This window comes from Mus caroli, unplaced genomic scaffold (genome assembly GCF_978045245.1).
Source record: "Mus caroli unplaced genomic scaffold, Mus_caroli_1 scaffold_13, whole genome shotgun sequence".
Classification (NCBI taxonomy): domain Eukaryota; kingdom Metazoa; phylum Chordata; class Mammalia; order Rodentia; family Muridae; genus Mus; species Mus caroli.
The window spans coordinates 19989385-20003637 of record NW_028227268.1 but is presented as its reverse complement, the minus strand read 5'-3'; the positions used below and the strand labels follow the sequence as shown (position 1 = coordinate 20003637).

Below are 14253 nucleotides of genomic sequence, written 5' to 3'. Positions count from 1 at the left end.
GTGCTGGGATTAATGACGTCTGACAGGAAGTGTGTGGATTTTTTGTTTTTTTTGTTTTTTTCTTTTAAGATAGTTGAAGAACTGTGGGAACTCTTAGAACTGGGGTGGTGATGGGAATCATAGGGGACCAGAATGGAGTACAACCCAAGATGATCTTTCAAGAGCCCCCAGATCAACCTCAGCCAATGGCAAAGTGCCCACGGGGAAGACAGAAGCAAAGACACAATGTCTGTATAAAATGTTTATTTTCGGAGGACAGTGTGGTCTGGTGTTTGGGTGGGTGCTCCACTCAGCCAGCCAACCAAGAAGCTGAGAACAGATGCAGCAGCCGGCTGACTGACAGGCCTGCTCCACCTTGCACATCCCAGAGCACACCAGGCCCTGCCTGTTCTCAACTCTAGAGCAAGAAGAGTCAGAGAACTGGGATTGTTCCTGCCCCAGCAGTCAGACCCCCAAAGGGCCCATGTGATGTCTGTAGCACCAGCCACTCTGCCCCTCCTTACAGGGCTCCTTCTATACGTGTGAAGACACACATGTGTGAACACACACACACTAGTCTGAAAAGCACTGTTTAGTTTAGCTGCATCTGTCAGGTTCCAAAAGAAATTTTCACATTTGCTTACTTCCAAATCTTCCTCTGTCCCCGACTCCTACCTGCACCCCAGCTCTGCCTTACTCCTTTCTCAGGGACTCCTCCCTCCCTGGCCATTTGGGGGAGGGGCAGCTGGCCTCAGCTCGCCCCTAAAACAGGCAAGAAAACAACAACAAAACCCTATGAAGCTTTAGCGCAAGGGCTCCCATCTTCCCCCCCAAAAAATGTAACTATTAAAATCAAAAAACAAGAAAGTAAACAAACAAACCAAGAAGCATAAATAAACAACAACTGGGCCAGCAAGGAGGAAGGTAAGGTGGCCTTCGGCAGTGGCCTCCTGAGCCTAAACCAGGCTCTCCCCATGGAACTCAGCCATCAGTAGCCAAGATGACGGCAGCCCCGAAGATGCCCACACTCTCGCCAAGTAGCTTCATCTGGTTCCAGAACTCGACGCGTCGTGTGTTGTGCCAATAGGAGACGTTGCCGTCGATAAGCAGCATGACAGGAGGTAACAACACGGCCAGGATCTGGGCGGCCAGCGTCACATAGTAACCCGACAAGAAGGCCAGGGCCAGGACCCCATAAAGCACGAAGAATAGCTGGACCATCAGCTCCCCTCCTGGAAGATGGTTCAGGTACGCCAGCCGGTCCTCCTTGCTGTGCTGCAGCGAGTAGGCCTAGAGACACACAGCATCCTTTTAAGACTGCAGCAGCCGGGCGTGGTGGTGCACGCCTTTAATCCCAGCACTCAGGAGGCAGAGGCAGGCGGATTTCTGAGTTCGAGGCCAGCCTGGTCTACAAAGTGAGTGCCAGGACAGCCAGGGCTATACAGAGAAACCCTGTCTCGAAAAAAACCAAAAAAAAAAAAAAAAAAAAAAAAAAGACTGCAGCAGATGGGGCTGGAGAGATGGCTCAGTGGTTAAGAGCACTGACTGCTCTTCCAGAGGTCCTGAGTTCAAGTCCCAGCAACCACATGGTGGCTCACAATCATCTTTAATGAAATCTGATGCCCTGCTCTGGTGTGTGAAGATGAAGACAGTGACAGTGTACTTACATAAAACAAATAAATAAATTAAAAAAAAAAAAAGACAGCAGCAGATGAGTGCCTACCTAAGGTGGTACCCACAAGGTAGCCCCTGTCAAATGGGCTTCCAAGTCCTTTCTCTGAATGGGGACTCTCTGAAAGTAGGGCCTGTCTCCCGCTCTGATTATAGGGTCCTGAAAGGTAAGGCTGACCTCTACTCTCCTGGAAGCCTCTGAAGAAAGGACGTGCGTCTCCACGAACGCAGATGGAGACTCAGACTTTTGAGTATGCACACCATGGAAGCCCACACAGAACTCTGCACATAGGATGTCATTCCTGGTTCCTAGGAGGAGGTCAAGAGCCTGAAGCCTATCTTTGCCCTCATCTACAGCGGCCTTCCAAAGCACCAGGGAGATCTCCCTGACTATCCTACATAACCCCCATCAACTCTAGGTGGCAGAACAACAACTAGAGCTCATTTGCAGCATGCCTCTTCTTTGTCCCCTCTCTTAGTCCTCTAGAGGCTGAAGCAATGAGAAAATCACCTGATCTTCTTTGCTGGGTTCTCAAGATTAGGACTGAATGGTCAGTTCCACTTCTTATCTAGCTGGTAGCAATAATGTTGAAATGAGGGACCCTCAGGCAGGTATTGAGTACTTGAAGCACCCTTCAGAAGGAACCAGCAGCTGTCCAGGGCAATCTCTTGGAGTCACCTTGTGAAATTACTCACAAGGCCTTGCTCTGCCCAGTGGCCAGGATTCTGCCAGGCCTAAGCTCATGCCACTCCCATACAGTGCCTCCAATCAAGAGAACCCCAACGTACCACACAAATGAGGTAGATGCCCAGGAACACTTGGCCAGTGGACTGCAGGGAACGGCTTCGGGGCTTTCGACGGTACAGCTCCCCAGCCCCGCTGGCCAGCACCAGAAAGCCGCCAATGATGGCAACTGTGCGGGAATACATACGGACCTAAGGCCAGGGAGGAAGGAACCCCAGTCAAGAACTGCCATCATGTCTCTTGGTTGTCAAGAACATAGAACTGCCCACTTCTCCACGTCCTGTTCTATCTGATGAACCCTTTTGCCTATTCCAAGTGTAGTCTGCAGAGAGAGAGAATTCTCTACACAGGGCAGAAACTGAGAGCTGAGAGGGGTAAAGAAACTGTCCATGGTCCTACAGAAAGTGGCAGAACCCAGCTGCCACAGATCGCCATCTCCTCCACCCCTAGCCTGAAACCTAATGGCAGGGTTCTTCCCACTATATAGTATAGACTCTATACCAACTAAAACAAGAACAGCCAGCCAGGCAGTGGTGGTGGTGGTGGTGGCGGTGGTGGCGGCGAATGCCTTTAATACCAGCACTTGGGAGACAGAGGCAGATGGATCTCTGTATGTGTGTGTTTGAGCCATGCAGGTCTACAGAGAAACCCTGTCTAGAAACAAAACAAAGCAAAACAAATAGGCCCACTATCCCATAGCTGTTCACACCTGCCTCCCCTACTAGACTGACAGTCTGATCCTTTCGGACCCTGCCTCCAAGCTACCTCACCTCCAGGCTCCCAGTAGCCGGTATAAGCTTCTGCATTTGAAGGCACAAATTCTGCACTAGTATTAATCACATTTCATAAAACCTGATGGGTAGACCAGATATTCTCCAAGGTCTCTTTTGTTTTACAAGTCTGACACTAATAAAGTAATGGTTTAAAAGATTCTGAGAATCAGATAACTCTGGGTTACCGATCCCTTCCATACACTGTGGCATGATTTTGGGAGAGTCCATTTTCCATCTCGACCTCCCTTTTCACACTCTACAAGGGAGGTCTGTGTGGTCTCCATGGGTCTGACCCGTCTGTGGTCTGTAATAATTGCCACAAAACTGCTACAAACCTAGTACCTCAGTTTTCCCGGGCTTCAAGTTCAGGAGTACCATACATGCCCACCACATACATCAGGAACCTTCAGGTCCTTCCCCATAGCTAAATCTCGTCTAGAGTTCCCGTGCTCACCTTTAGCCAGTCCCCATAGTGGACATAGCCCCCGATGTAAGCGGCGTAGGTGCTGATGGCTAGCTGCAGCGCGGCGCCCAACGCAAACCAACGCCGCTTCACTCCGAAGGACATGAAGCTAGCACACAACACAGCTGCCCCCATGTCGAAATATAGATAAGGCACTGGGATGTCCGGCTTCCTGTGGATCGAGTGTAGGGAACAAGGAGGACAGAATGAATAGAGAGTAAGTATCTGGGGACCTCTGTAAGTTCCTGCAATCGCCACTGCTCCCCAGAAACCCGAGATCCTTCTCACTGCCGGAGCCGCCGCCACATCAGTAATGGCCGTACAACCGAAAGAGAGCATCTTCCAACCTGTTTGAGTACCAATTCCTCCCAGTCTAAGTGTCCCGACTTCTGGGCCCCAACTTCCCCCCAACATCACCGCACCCCAGATCCTGGGACAGGCCGGACCGCCCCCCACCGCATTCGACGACTTCGTGGGCGCGCTCACCGGCGCGCCTCGGCCCTTTCAGCGTACAACATGAGTTGGCTGAAGCAGCCCCAAAAGGGGCAGCGCGTGAGCAGCACGGAACCCAGCTGCATGATCAGCTGCAGCATCCAGCGTCTCGATCCAATCTTCGAAGCCATCTTGGGAAAGGGCAGTCCGCTACGGCCTCAGCCGGGTCTGGGAGACCAGCAGCGGGGATGATACAGGCAACTTCCGGTCCCTGACTATTTTTCTTTTCGTCGGGAAACAAAGCTCTTGCTCTCTAGTTCCGGGTGGGAAAAATGTGTTCTAGGAGTCAGTCAGCCTTTCTGAACACTCCCCATGGAGAGAACTCAGAGCTTCTCTTTGCCCTTTCTTTCCCTTAAAAAAAAAAAAGATTTGTTTAGGGGCTGGTGAGATGTTTCAGCGGTTAAGGACACTGCTGCTCTTCCAGAGCTCCTGAGTTCAATTCCCAGCAACCACAAGGCGGTTTACAACTGTCCATAAAGGGATCTGATGCCCTCTTCTGGCATACCGGTGTACGTGAAGACAGAACACTCATACATTAAAAACAAAATATAAACCACTTGTTTATTTTTTTAAGAAATTTTATTTATTTTATTTATGAGTGTATTGTCGCTGTCTTCTGACACACCATCAGGGCATCAGATCTCATTACAGTTGGTTGTATACCATCATGTGGTTGCTGAGAATTGAACTCAGGACCTCTGGAAGTTAGTGCTCTTAAGTGCTGAGCCATCTCTCCAGCTCTGATTTGTTTATTTATGTATATGAATATTCTATTTACATGTATGCCTGCATGACAGAAAGAGGCATCAGATCCTATCATAGATGGTTGTGAGCCACTAAGGTTGCTGGGGATTGAAGTCAGGATCTCTGAAACAGAAGCCGGTGTTCTTTGTACTCTCAAGATGGGACAGGAGCAAGGAGCATGGGGTTGAAACATCAGAAATCCTGGAACACAGCTTGATGTATGGAAGCAACTGACTCTGGATGTAACCAGACCTGGACTCCAAGCTGAAAACCGAACCTGTGTCATCTAAATGGAGACTCAAGTGTGAAATGGGGATAATGGCTTTCCACCTCATCACTGCTGGGAGACTTAAATGTAGCAAAGGTGGTTTGGCAGATAATAAGGGTCCCATAAAAGGGTGTAATACAGACCCCAGAGAGAATTCTCTGTCTTTGGCTGAACTTTTAAAGTAAGGAGTCCTCTTGTCTCTAAGTCACCTGTTGATCTTGATGCTTTTGTCTCCTAGGAAAAGAGAGAGACCTACGTATCCATACAACACAGATGGGAGTTGCTCCCAAGAACCTTTCTAAACATGTCCACTTCCCCCATATCCTTTCTTTCCCACTAACTCTGGTGGGTGGTTGGCTAAAAGGGAGGTTAAAGCATTTCAGAACCATCATTAAATATTAAACCTACAGCTCTGCCTGCCTGTGCCTCCTGAATGCTAGAATTAAAGTCACCATGCTCATCTCACATCCCTCCTCCTCCTCCTCCTCCTCTTTCTTTAAACAAAGACTAAGTATATCAAAGAACTAGGGAGTAGGAATGTATAGATACAAATTGGGCATGGATAATAGACAAGGGGAATGAAAAAAGGCCCGGGTTAGAGGCTATTTTGTCTACCTCTATCTATCCGTCATATGCCATAAGACATGTCCACAGAACAGAATCACTTTCCAACGAGTTATACTTTACCAGTCTCTTCAGCTACCACGGATTCATGCAGTGCTCTGATGCCTAGTGCTGAGGGGCTAGAAGTAACCGAACTTTGATTATTTTTCTCCTCTTCCTTCCTTCCTTCCTTCCTTCCTTCCTTCCTTCCTTCCTTCCTTCCTTTCTTTCTTTCTTCCTTTCTTTCTTTCTTCCTTCCTTTCTTTCTTCCTCTCTTCCTTCCTTCCTTCCTTCCTTTCTTTCTCTCTTCCTTCCTTCCTTCCTTCCTTCCTTCCTTCCTTCCTTCCTTCCTTCCTTTCTCTCTCTCTCTCTCTCTCTCTCTCTCTCTCTCTCTCTCTCTCTCTCTCTCTTTCTTTCTTTTCTTTCAGTTTTTCAAGACAGGGTTTCTCTGTGTAGTTGTGGGTGTTCTAGAATTCCCTCTGTGGATCAGGCTCTCCTGGAACTCAAGATATTTGCCTGCCTCTGCCTCCTAAACACTGGGATTAAAGACTTGCACCATTCACTACCACATGGCTAGATTTTAATTTATTTATTTATTATTTTTGGTTTTTTTTTTTTTTTTTTTTTGAGACAGTGTTTCTCTGTGTAGCCCTGGCTGTCCTGGAACTCACTCTGTAGACCAGGTTGACCTCAAATTCATAGAGATCCACCTGCCCCTGCCTCCCAAATGCTAGGATTACTTATGTCCATAAGAGTCCCTACAAGCCTACCTGGCAGTTGCCCACCTTCCCATCATAATCTTAGCAATCAATTTCAACAGAGTCTCCCTCAGCCATCAATATGTGTGAGGGGAAAATTCTGGGAACCGGGCTGGTGAGATGGCTCAGTGGGTAAGAGCACCCGACTGCTCTTCCGAAGGTCCAGAGTTCAAATCCCAGCAACCACATGGTGGCTCACAACCATCCGTAACGAGATCTGGCGCCCTCTTCTGGAGTGTCTGAAGACAGCTACAGTGTACTTACATATAATAAATAAATCTTTAAAAAAAAAAATTCTAGCTGGGCGTGGTGGCGCACGCCTTTAATCCCAGCACTCGGGAGGCAGAGGCAGGCGGATTTCTGAGTTCGAGGCCAGCCTGGTCTACAAAGTGAGTGCCAGGACAGCCAGGGCTACACAGAGAAACCCTGTCTCGAAAAACCAAAAAAAAAAAAAAAATTCTGGGAACCCAGAAGCTTTTCTGATACACACTCCACTCTGCCCTTTTTCCCTATAGACTAACCTAGTCTGGGGCTGAGGGCAGGTGTTATCATACCATTAGGTCAAGGGAAGGGGATAAATAGATTGTGCATGTCTTGAGAAATCTGCACATCATCGACCCATCATTTAGCCCCATCCTGACAGTAGAGCCTCACGGACATCCAAAGAACTTCTTTTTTTTCTCAGAGATCTCCCTTGAACTTCCACAGGCTCCCTCACCTCACCAGAGGCTCTTCAGCTCTTGCCTGGCTCCACCAAGGCCCTGGAAAAATCTGTATTTAAAAAGGACCTTAACCATTGTCACAGAGGCCAGTGTGGTACCTTTGATGGCCAGCATAGTCTCTGTCTTAGTCAGGCAGAGCAATGTCTCCACACTGCTCTGCACACCCTGAAGGCCCAGTGCATGTCAAATTGCCCAGGCCAGACAGGTGCAAGCACCTCAGCTTTCCAAAGACCCACTGCAGGTGACAGTAGAGGGGAACTGGCCAGCAGAAAGCATGTATCTGTCCCTTTTATATTTGAGGTGTTGTAGCCAATTAACCACAAGAGACAAATTACTGCTCACAAGGCCACAAAGGCCTTGGCTTCCAGTGTGCTGTTGTTACTCCTCCCAGCCAGAGACTACTTTCAGGCCTGATGTGACAGCCAGGGTAGTTCCTCTGAGAACCAGCAGAGGTGGAAGAGGCATGAGCCCTCTACAGTCCAATTCGGGCAGCTGGTTGTGACTCTGGCTAAGCTGCCTAAGCTCCCCCAGTGCTACAGGCTGCAAAGGTCCAGGTGGTGAGCAGTTGTGGAAAAGATCCATAGTAGAAATCCCAGAGCAGCTGAAAAGAAATCTAAGGCAGGAGACCCAGTCGGTTGTCGAGAGAGATCTAGCAGCTCCAGGAAACTTGGGTTGCCCAAAACCCCATTAGCCAGACTCCACAGGATACTGTAAAAAGGCAGCCCTCAGAGCCCCCAGGGTCACTGGAAATGCCAAGTGGCAGGTGGTTAAGATTACTGTGGCTTGGCTCCAGGAACCAGATTCACAGCACAGAAGGGAAGCAGAACAGGTTGAGGCTCCCACAGTTCACTCTACTGCTTGGCAAGTGCACGCTGCTGTCAAACTCCAAAGAAAGGTTAATCCCACTATTATGGTATGGTCATTGTGAACAAGGAGTGGCTGCACCTTGGCCCATTCCTGTCCAGCGAGAGATTCATCTGAATGATGGCATTGGAGAGTTGAGGATAGGGAGACCCTCAGGCTTCAATTTCTCCTGGCAAGACTAATTTTTTTTTTTTTTTTCAAGACAGGGTTTCTCTGTGTAGCTCTGGCTGTCCTGGAACTCGCTTTGTAGACCAGGCTGTCTTCGAACTCAGAAATCCGCCTGCCTCTGCCTCCCAAGTGCTTGGATTAAAGGCATGTGCCACCGCGCCCGGCTTGGCAAAACTAATTTTAAGCAGGATACAGTGGGCCACGCCTATCATCATCCTAGCACTGGGAGCCTGAAGCAGGACAATCTCCATGAGTTCAGAGCTAGTCTAGGCTATAGATCGTGACCCTTTCACACAACCAGTTGTGAGGATGACTGCCTAGCAGGCACAAGACCCTGAGTTCAAACCCCAGTACCACATAAATGAGGCATGGCTGCACAGGCCTGTAATCCTGGCCCTGGAGATGTAGAGGCAAGGAAAAGATCAGAGGGTCAAGGTTATTCTCCCATACATGGTGAGTTCAAGACCATGCACAAACCTGAGACATATGAGATCCTGCATTAAAAAAAAATAAAGTCCATCTCCAATGGGGGTGCTGCTATCCTGATCCCCACAGCTGTTTACCTTTCCCTTAGCAACATCAGGGTGAAAGGCAGTGCAGGGGGGCACTGAAAAGACAGCTCAGTGGTTAAGAGCACTTGTTGCTCTTACAGAGACTTTGGTTCCCAGAATCACATTAGGCAGCTCAAAACTGGTGGTTACTGCAGGCCCAGAAGATCCAATGATCTCCCTTGGCCTCTGAGTGCACCTGTACGGAATTTCACATGGGTTCTGTGTTCTGGATGTCCAAACTCAGCTCCACCTCACACTTGAACAACATGCACTTTAGCCATCTCCAAAGCCCCAATTTTCTTTTATGATAAGGTCACTAAAATATTAAGAGTTTGTCAGCGGGGCAGTGATGGCGTATGCCTGTAATCCCAGCACTTGGGAGGCAGAGGCAGGAGGATTTCTGAGTTCAAGGCCAGCCTGGTCTATATAGTGATTTCCAGGACAGCCAGGGCTACACAGAGAAACCCTGTCTCAAAACAAAACAAAACAGCAAAATAAAATTTTTTAAAGGTTTATCAAAATTAGATATTACATTGATAGGAAACTAGCATAACAAATCCAAAACCCAGCCTTTTAACTTTTTGTTGTTGTTGTTGTTTGTTTTTTCAAGACAGGGTTTCTCTGTGTAGCCCTGGCTGTCCTGGAACTCACTTTGTAGACCAGGCTGGCCACGAACTCAGAAATCCACCTGCCTCTGCCTCCCGAGTGCTGAGATCAAAGGCGTGCGCCACCACGTCCGGCTTAACTTTTGTTTTGGGATAGTATTTCACTACACATATAAAGCCCAGAATGACTTCAAACTTCATGATCTTCCTGCCTCGGCCTGATGAGATTGCAGTTGTATGCTGCCATGCAGAGCTTAAAACTTTGTACTTCTGTTATTCAACAGGTAGTTGTGAGCCACCATGAGAATGCTGGGAATTAAATCTGGGTCCTCTAGAAGAGCAGCCCGTGCTCTTAACTGCTGAGCCATGTCTCCGGCTCTTAAACTAGGTTACAATAGGCTGTTTACAACATATTCGGAGCTGGGGTAAAGCTTATCCGAGCATGTGTGAGACCCTCAATCTTCTGCTGCTAAACAAACAATTTTACAGAGAAAGATATAAAACTCTGCATTTAGAAACTTAAAGTCTGCGCTGGAGAGATGGCTCAGTGGTTAAGAGCACTGGCTGCTCTTCCAGAGGTCCTAAGTTCAATTCCCAGCAATCACATGGTGGCTCACAACCCTCTGTAATGGGATCTGATGCCCTCTTCTGGTGTGTCTGAATACAGCTACAGTGTACTCACATAAATGAAATAAATAGAAAGAAAGAAAGGAAGAAAGAAAGAAAGGAAGGAAGGAAGGAAGGAAGGAAGGAAGGAAGGAAGGAAGGAAGGAAGGAAGAAAGAAAGAAAGAAAGAAAGAAAGAAAGAAAGAAAGAAAGAAAGAAAGAAAGAAAGAAAGAAAGAAAGAAAGAAAGAAAGAAAGGAAGAAAGGAAGAAAGAAAGGAAGAAAGGAAGAAAGAAAGGAAGAAAAGAAGGAAGGAAGAAAGAAACTCAAACTCAGAGGCTACGATTGGCTCCGTGGTTAAAATCACTGGTTGATCTTCTAGAAGGCCCAGGTTCAATTCCTATCATCCATTGGTAGCTCACAACTATCCAGAGTTCCATTTCCAGGGAAATCCAACAGCCATCTGGCCTGGCCTCCGTGAAACCAGGCATACACATGGTGTACAGACAGATATATATGCAGGCACAACAACCATACACACAAAAGAAAAAAAAAAAATCCAAGGCTAGAGAGTTGGCTCAGCGGTTGAGTGCACTTGTTGCAAAGGACCTGGGTTCAATTCCTAGTCCCACAAGGAGGCTCACCACCTCCTCAAGCACCAGCATGCAGGATACACAGTCACACATGCAGGCAAAGCACTTATACACATCAACTAATCTTAAAAAAAAAAAAATGTAAATGAGGAAAATACCTAATAAAAAATTCAAATTTTGCATTATGCAAGCTGGAATTGGAAGTAACTTGCATCCTAGCTGCATAAAAGGTGATCTTAAAAACAAATGTGTGGGGCTGGAGAGATGGCTCAGATGTTAAGAGCACTGACTGCTCTTCCAGAGGTCCTGAGTTCAATTCCCAACAATCACATGGTGGCTCACAACCAGTTACAGGGAAACCCGATGCCCTCTTCAGGCAGGCGGTACACTCCTACAATTCTATGACTGGGGAGGCAGAGGCAGGATACCTGTGAGTCTGATACTAGCAAGGACTAGAGAGATCTTGTTTAAAATATTTGGATCACTTTCTTTCTTTTCCTTTTTTTCCAAGACAGGTTTTCTTTGTGTAGCCCTGGTTGTCCTGGAATTCGCTTTGTAGACCAGGTTGGCCTCAAACTCACAAAGATCCTGCCTGTGCCTGGGATTAAAGGGGTGCGCTGCCACCGCCTCCACCACTGGTTTGCAGCTGCCTCTTAAGCACAGCTCATAGGATAACAAGGAGCCAAACAAACGCAGAGCACACCACTGAGTCAGTCATAGGCTCTGTGCCTGGGCAGAGGGGGGTGGGGGTGGGGGAGTGGACGGGATGGGACGGGACTGGCAAGTTTCTTTTGACAGTGAAGTTGGCTGCATCTTCAGAAATGCAAAAGGCAGGAAGATTATTTAAGACTCTAGAAAAATCAATCTTAAAAAAAAAAAGATTTTATTTATTTCATATATATGAGTATCCTGTAGCTGTCTTCAGACTAGAAGAGGGCATCGGATCCCATTACAGAAGGTTATGAGCCACCATGTAGTTAGTTGCTGGGAATTGAAATCAGGACCTCTGGAAGAGCAGTCGGTGCTTTTAACCAGAGCCATCTGTCCAGCCTCTAGAAATTCAATCTTTAAGGCAAAGGACACAATAGGTTTAATACTTTGCGGTGACAGGTGAAAAATACTTGCCTTAAGTTCCTGTATAAGCCACCATGTATGACTTTTGTGGGTTTGGTTAGAACAGCAGAGCAGTATGGATGCCCTCTTCCCTGTAAGGTGCTATCACTGATCACTACATGATTCCTAAAGTTGAGGCAGCACACTGGAATTTCAAGCTCGTTTGGTTTGGTTTTTTGAGACAGGGTTTCTCTGTGTAGCTCTGGCTGCCCTGGAACTCACTCTGTCAACCAGGCTGGCCTCAGACTTACCGGGTCCCACCTGCCTCTGCCTCCACTGGCATTAAAGGTACGTGCCGCCACTGCCTGGAGATTTCAAGTTTCTTTAGGGGGAACTCTGATGCAGACAGAAAAAGGTAAGCTCATCACGTGGATGTAACCACCCTCCAGATCGAACCCGCATCCATCCAGGTTCCAGCGTTTCACAGTGCCATCCTTGGTAGTTCACAGGGAAAATGGCTTTTTTCTCTAAAAACAGGCCCTGGCTGGCCTCAGACTCAGGTATCCTCCTGCCTCTGCCTCCCTAGTGCTGGAACTATAGGAGTGCACCTCCGCAGCATCCACTATGTCATTTCTTCCTTACCAAGGAGCGTGTGCACCAAGGCAGACAATGAACCAATGTGTGCAACTGGAATGCCAGGACAGTGGGGAAAACAAACTTGGCCTGCTCCAAGAACAGATTCGGAAACAGACTTTCTTAGCTTCAGCAGCGTTAGGAAGGGCTGTTAGGAAGGACTGGTCAGATGGTTCAGCGGGTAGACTGTTGCCACCAAGCTTGCCGATCTGAATTTGATTCCTGGTACACTCTTGTTCCCCAACCTCCACAGCTGCACAATGGCAGGTACACACCCACAACCACATGTACGAATTAAAAAAATTTTTTTTAAAGTGTTAAGGGGCAGCCAGCAATATGGCTCCGAATGCGAAGGTGACCATTCCCAAGCCTGATGATCTGAGTTCTAACCCCAGGACGCACACTGTGGAAAGAAAGAACCAATTCCTGCAAGCTGTCTTCTAATCCCCACATGTGCCCCCTCCCCCAACACACACAAAATGGAAAAAAAAAATTGTGTCAATGAGGGGACTGGAAAGATGGTCGAGTGATTAAGAGTGGCTTTCAGAGGACCCAAGTCGGTTCTCAGCACCCACAAAGGGTGACTTACAAACACCTCAAACTCCCCTCGAGCTCCAAGAGATCTGTTACCATCTTTAGGCCTCAGTAGGCAGACATACACTGTCTTAAAAAGTAGGCCTTAAGTCAGGCCGTGGTGGCACATACCTTTAATCTCAGTGCTCAGGAGAGAGAAGCAGGCCGATCTCCTGAGTTTCAGGCCAGCCTGGCCTACAGAGCAAGTTCTAGGCAAGCCAGGGCTATACAGAGAAACTGTCTCAAAAAAACAAAACAAAGCAAAACTAAACTATGAAAATATAAAGTGTCAAGAGCACAGCAGGTCCTGAGTTCAATTCCCAGCAACCACATGGTGGCTCACAACCATCTGTAAAGGGATCCGATGCCCCCTTCTGGTGTGTCTGAAGACAGCGACAGTATACTCACATACATACAATAAATAAAACTTTAATAAAATAAAGTGTCAAGCCGGGCGTGGTGGCGCACGCCTTTAATCCCAGCACTCGGGAGGCAGAGGCAGGCGGATTTCTGAGTTCGAGGCCAGCCTGGTCTACAGAGTGAGTTCCAGGACAGCCAGGGCTACACAGAGAAACCCTGTCTCAAAAAACCAAAAAAAAAAATAAATAAATAAAGTGTCAAGGTGCTGGTTTAAGTTTCCAAACTTTTTTTTTTTTCGAGACAGGGTTTCTCTGTGTAGCCCTGGCTGTCCTGGAACTCACTCTGTAGACCAGGCTGGTATCAAACTATCTGCCTGCCTCTGCCTCCCAAGTGCTGGGATTAAAGGCAAGCGCCACCACTGCCCGGCTAAGTTTCCAAACTTTATAACAAACAAATCAGGTGCCCAGACTCAAACATAACAGACTGGGCATCACCCTTGGACACTACCAGCACACCAAAGACCAGTGTGCAGTGGATGATCATCAAATGTCAGGGTCTATGTGAGGAGGAAATGAATGCCCCAAAGCCAAGGAGACACAGTGAAGTTGCCTGCACACACTTCATCACAGATCTAGACTTCTGCACAATATTCTTGAATACTTCAAAGTCCTCTCAACCTACAAGGCAACGACTCTGTACCCCAAACCTAGCCAATAAAGCAATGCACGGGGAGTCAGTTTGGAACTTCACAGTACAGTTTGGGCCCATGAGACTAATCAAGGCTTGGAGACAGCCCCAGTTCTACATTACAGACAACTGAGGCACTGTGGACAAGTCACTGGGCTGGTGGAGGGTGGGGGGTTGAAACACACATTATTTTTCAAATAATCAAATTCCTTTCACAGGGACTTCAAAGCAAAAGGAAAAATCCATGAGGGACAGGAGTGGGGATCTGAGCCCCCTACCCTGCCTGAACCATATCTGCCCCAACAGATCACTTATGAGCCTCACCTGAAACGCCCTTTTCAAA

The 14253-nt window shown here is 47.7% G+C and overlaps 1 protein-coding gene across 1 annotated transcript; it reads right to left on the bottom strand.

Moving 5' to 3' along the window:
- Positions 1-232: 232 nt before the first annotated feature.
- On the bottom strand, positions 233-4328 carry Tmem101 (transmembrane protein 101). The gene is made up of 4 exons (XM_021177312.2): positions 4118-4328; positions 3623-3803; positions 2440-2586; positions 233-1269 (listed from the first exon to the last, which is right to left on the bottom strand). The coding sequence occupies exons 1-4, from the start codon at positions 4252-4254 to the stop codon at positions 961-963; spliced, it is 774 nt and encodes a 257-aa protein (XP_021032971.1). The 5' UTR covers positions 4255-4328; the 3' UTR covers positions 233-960.
- Positions 4329-14253: the final 9925 nt, after the last annotated feature.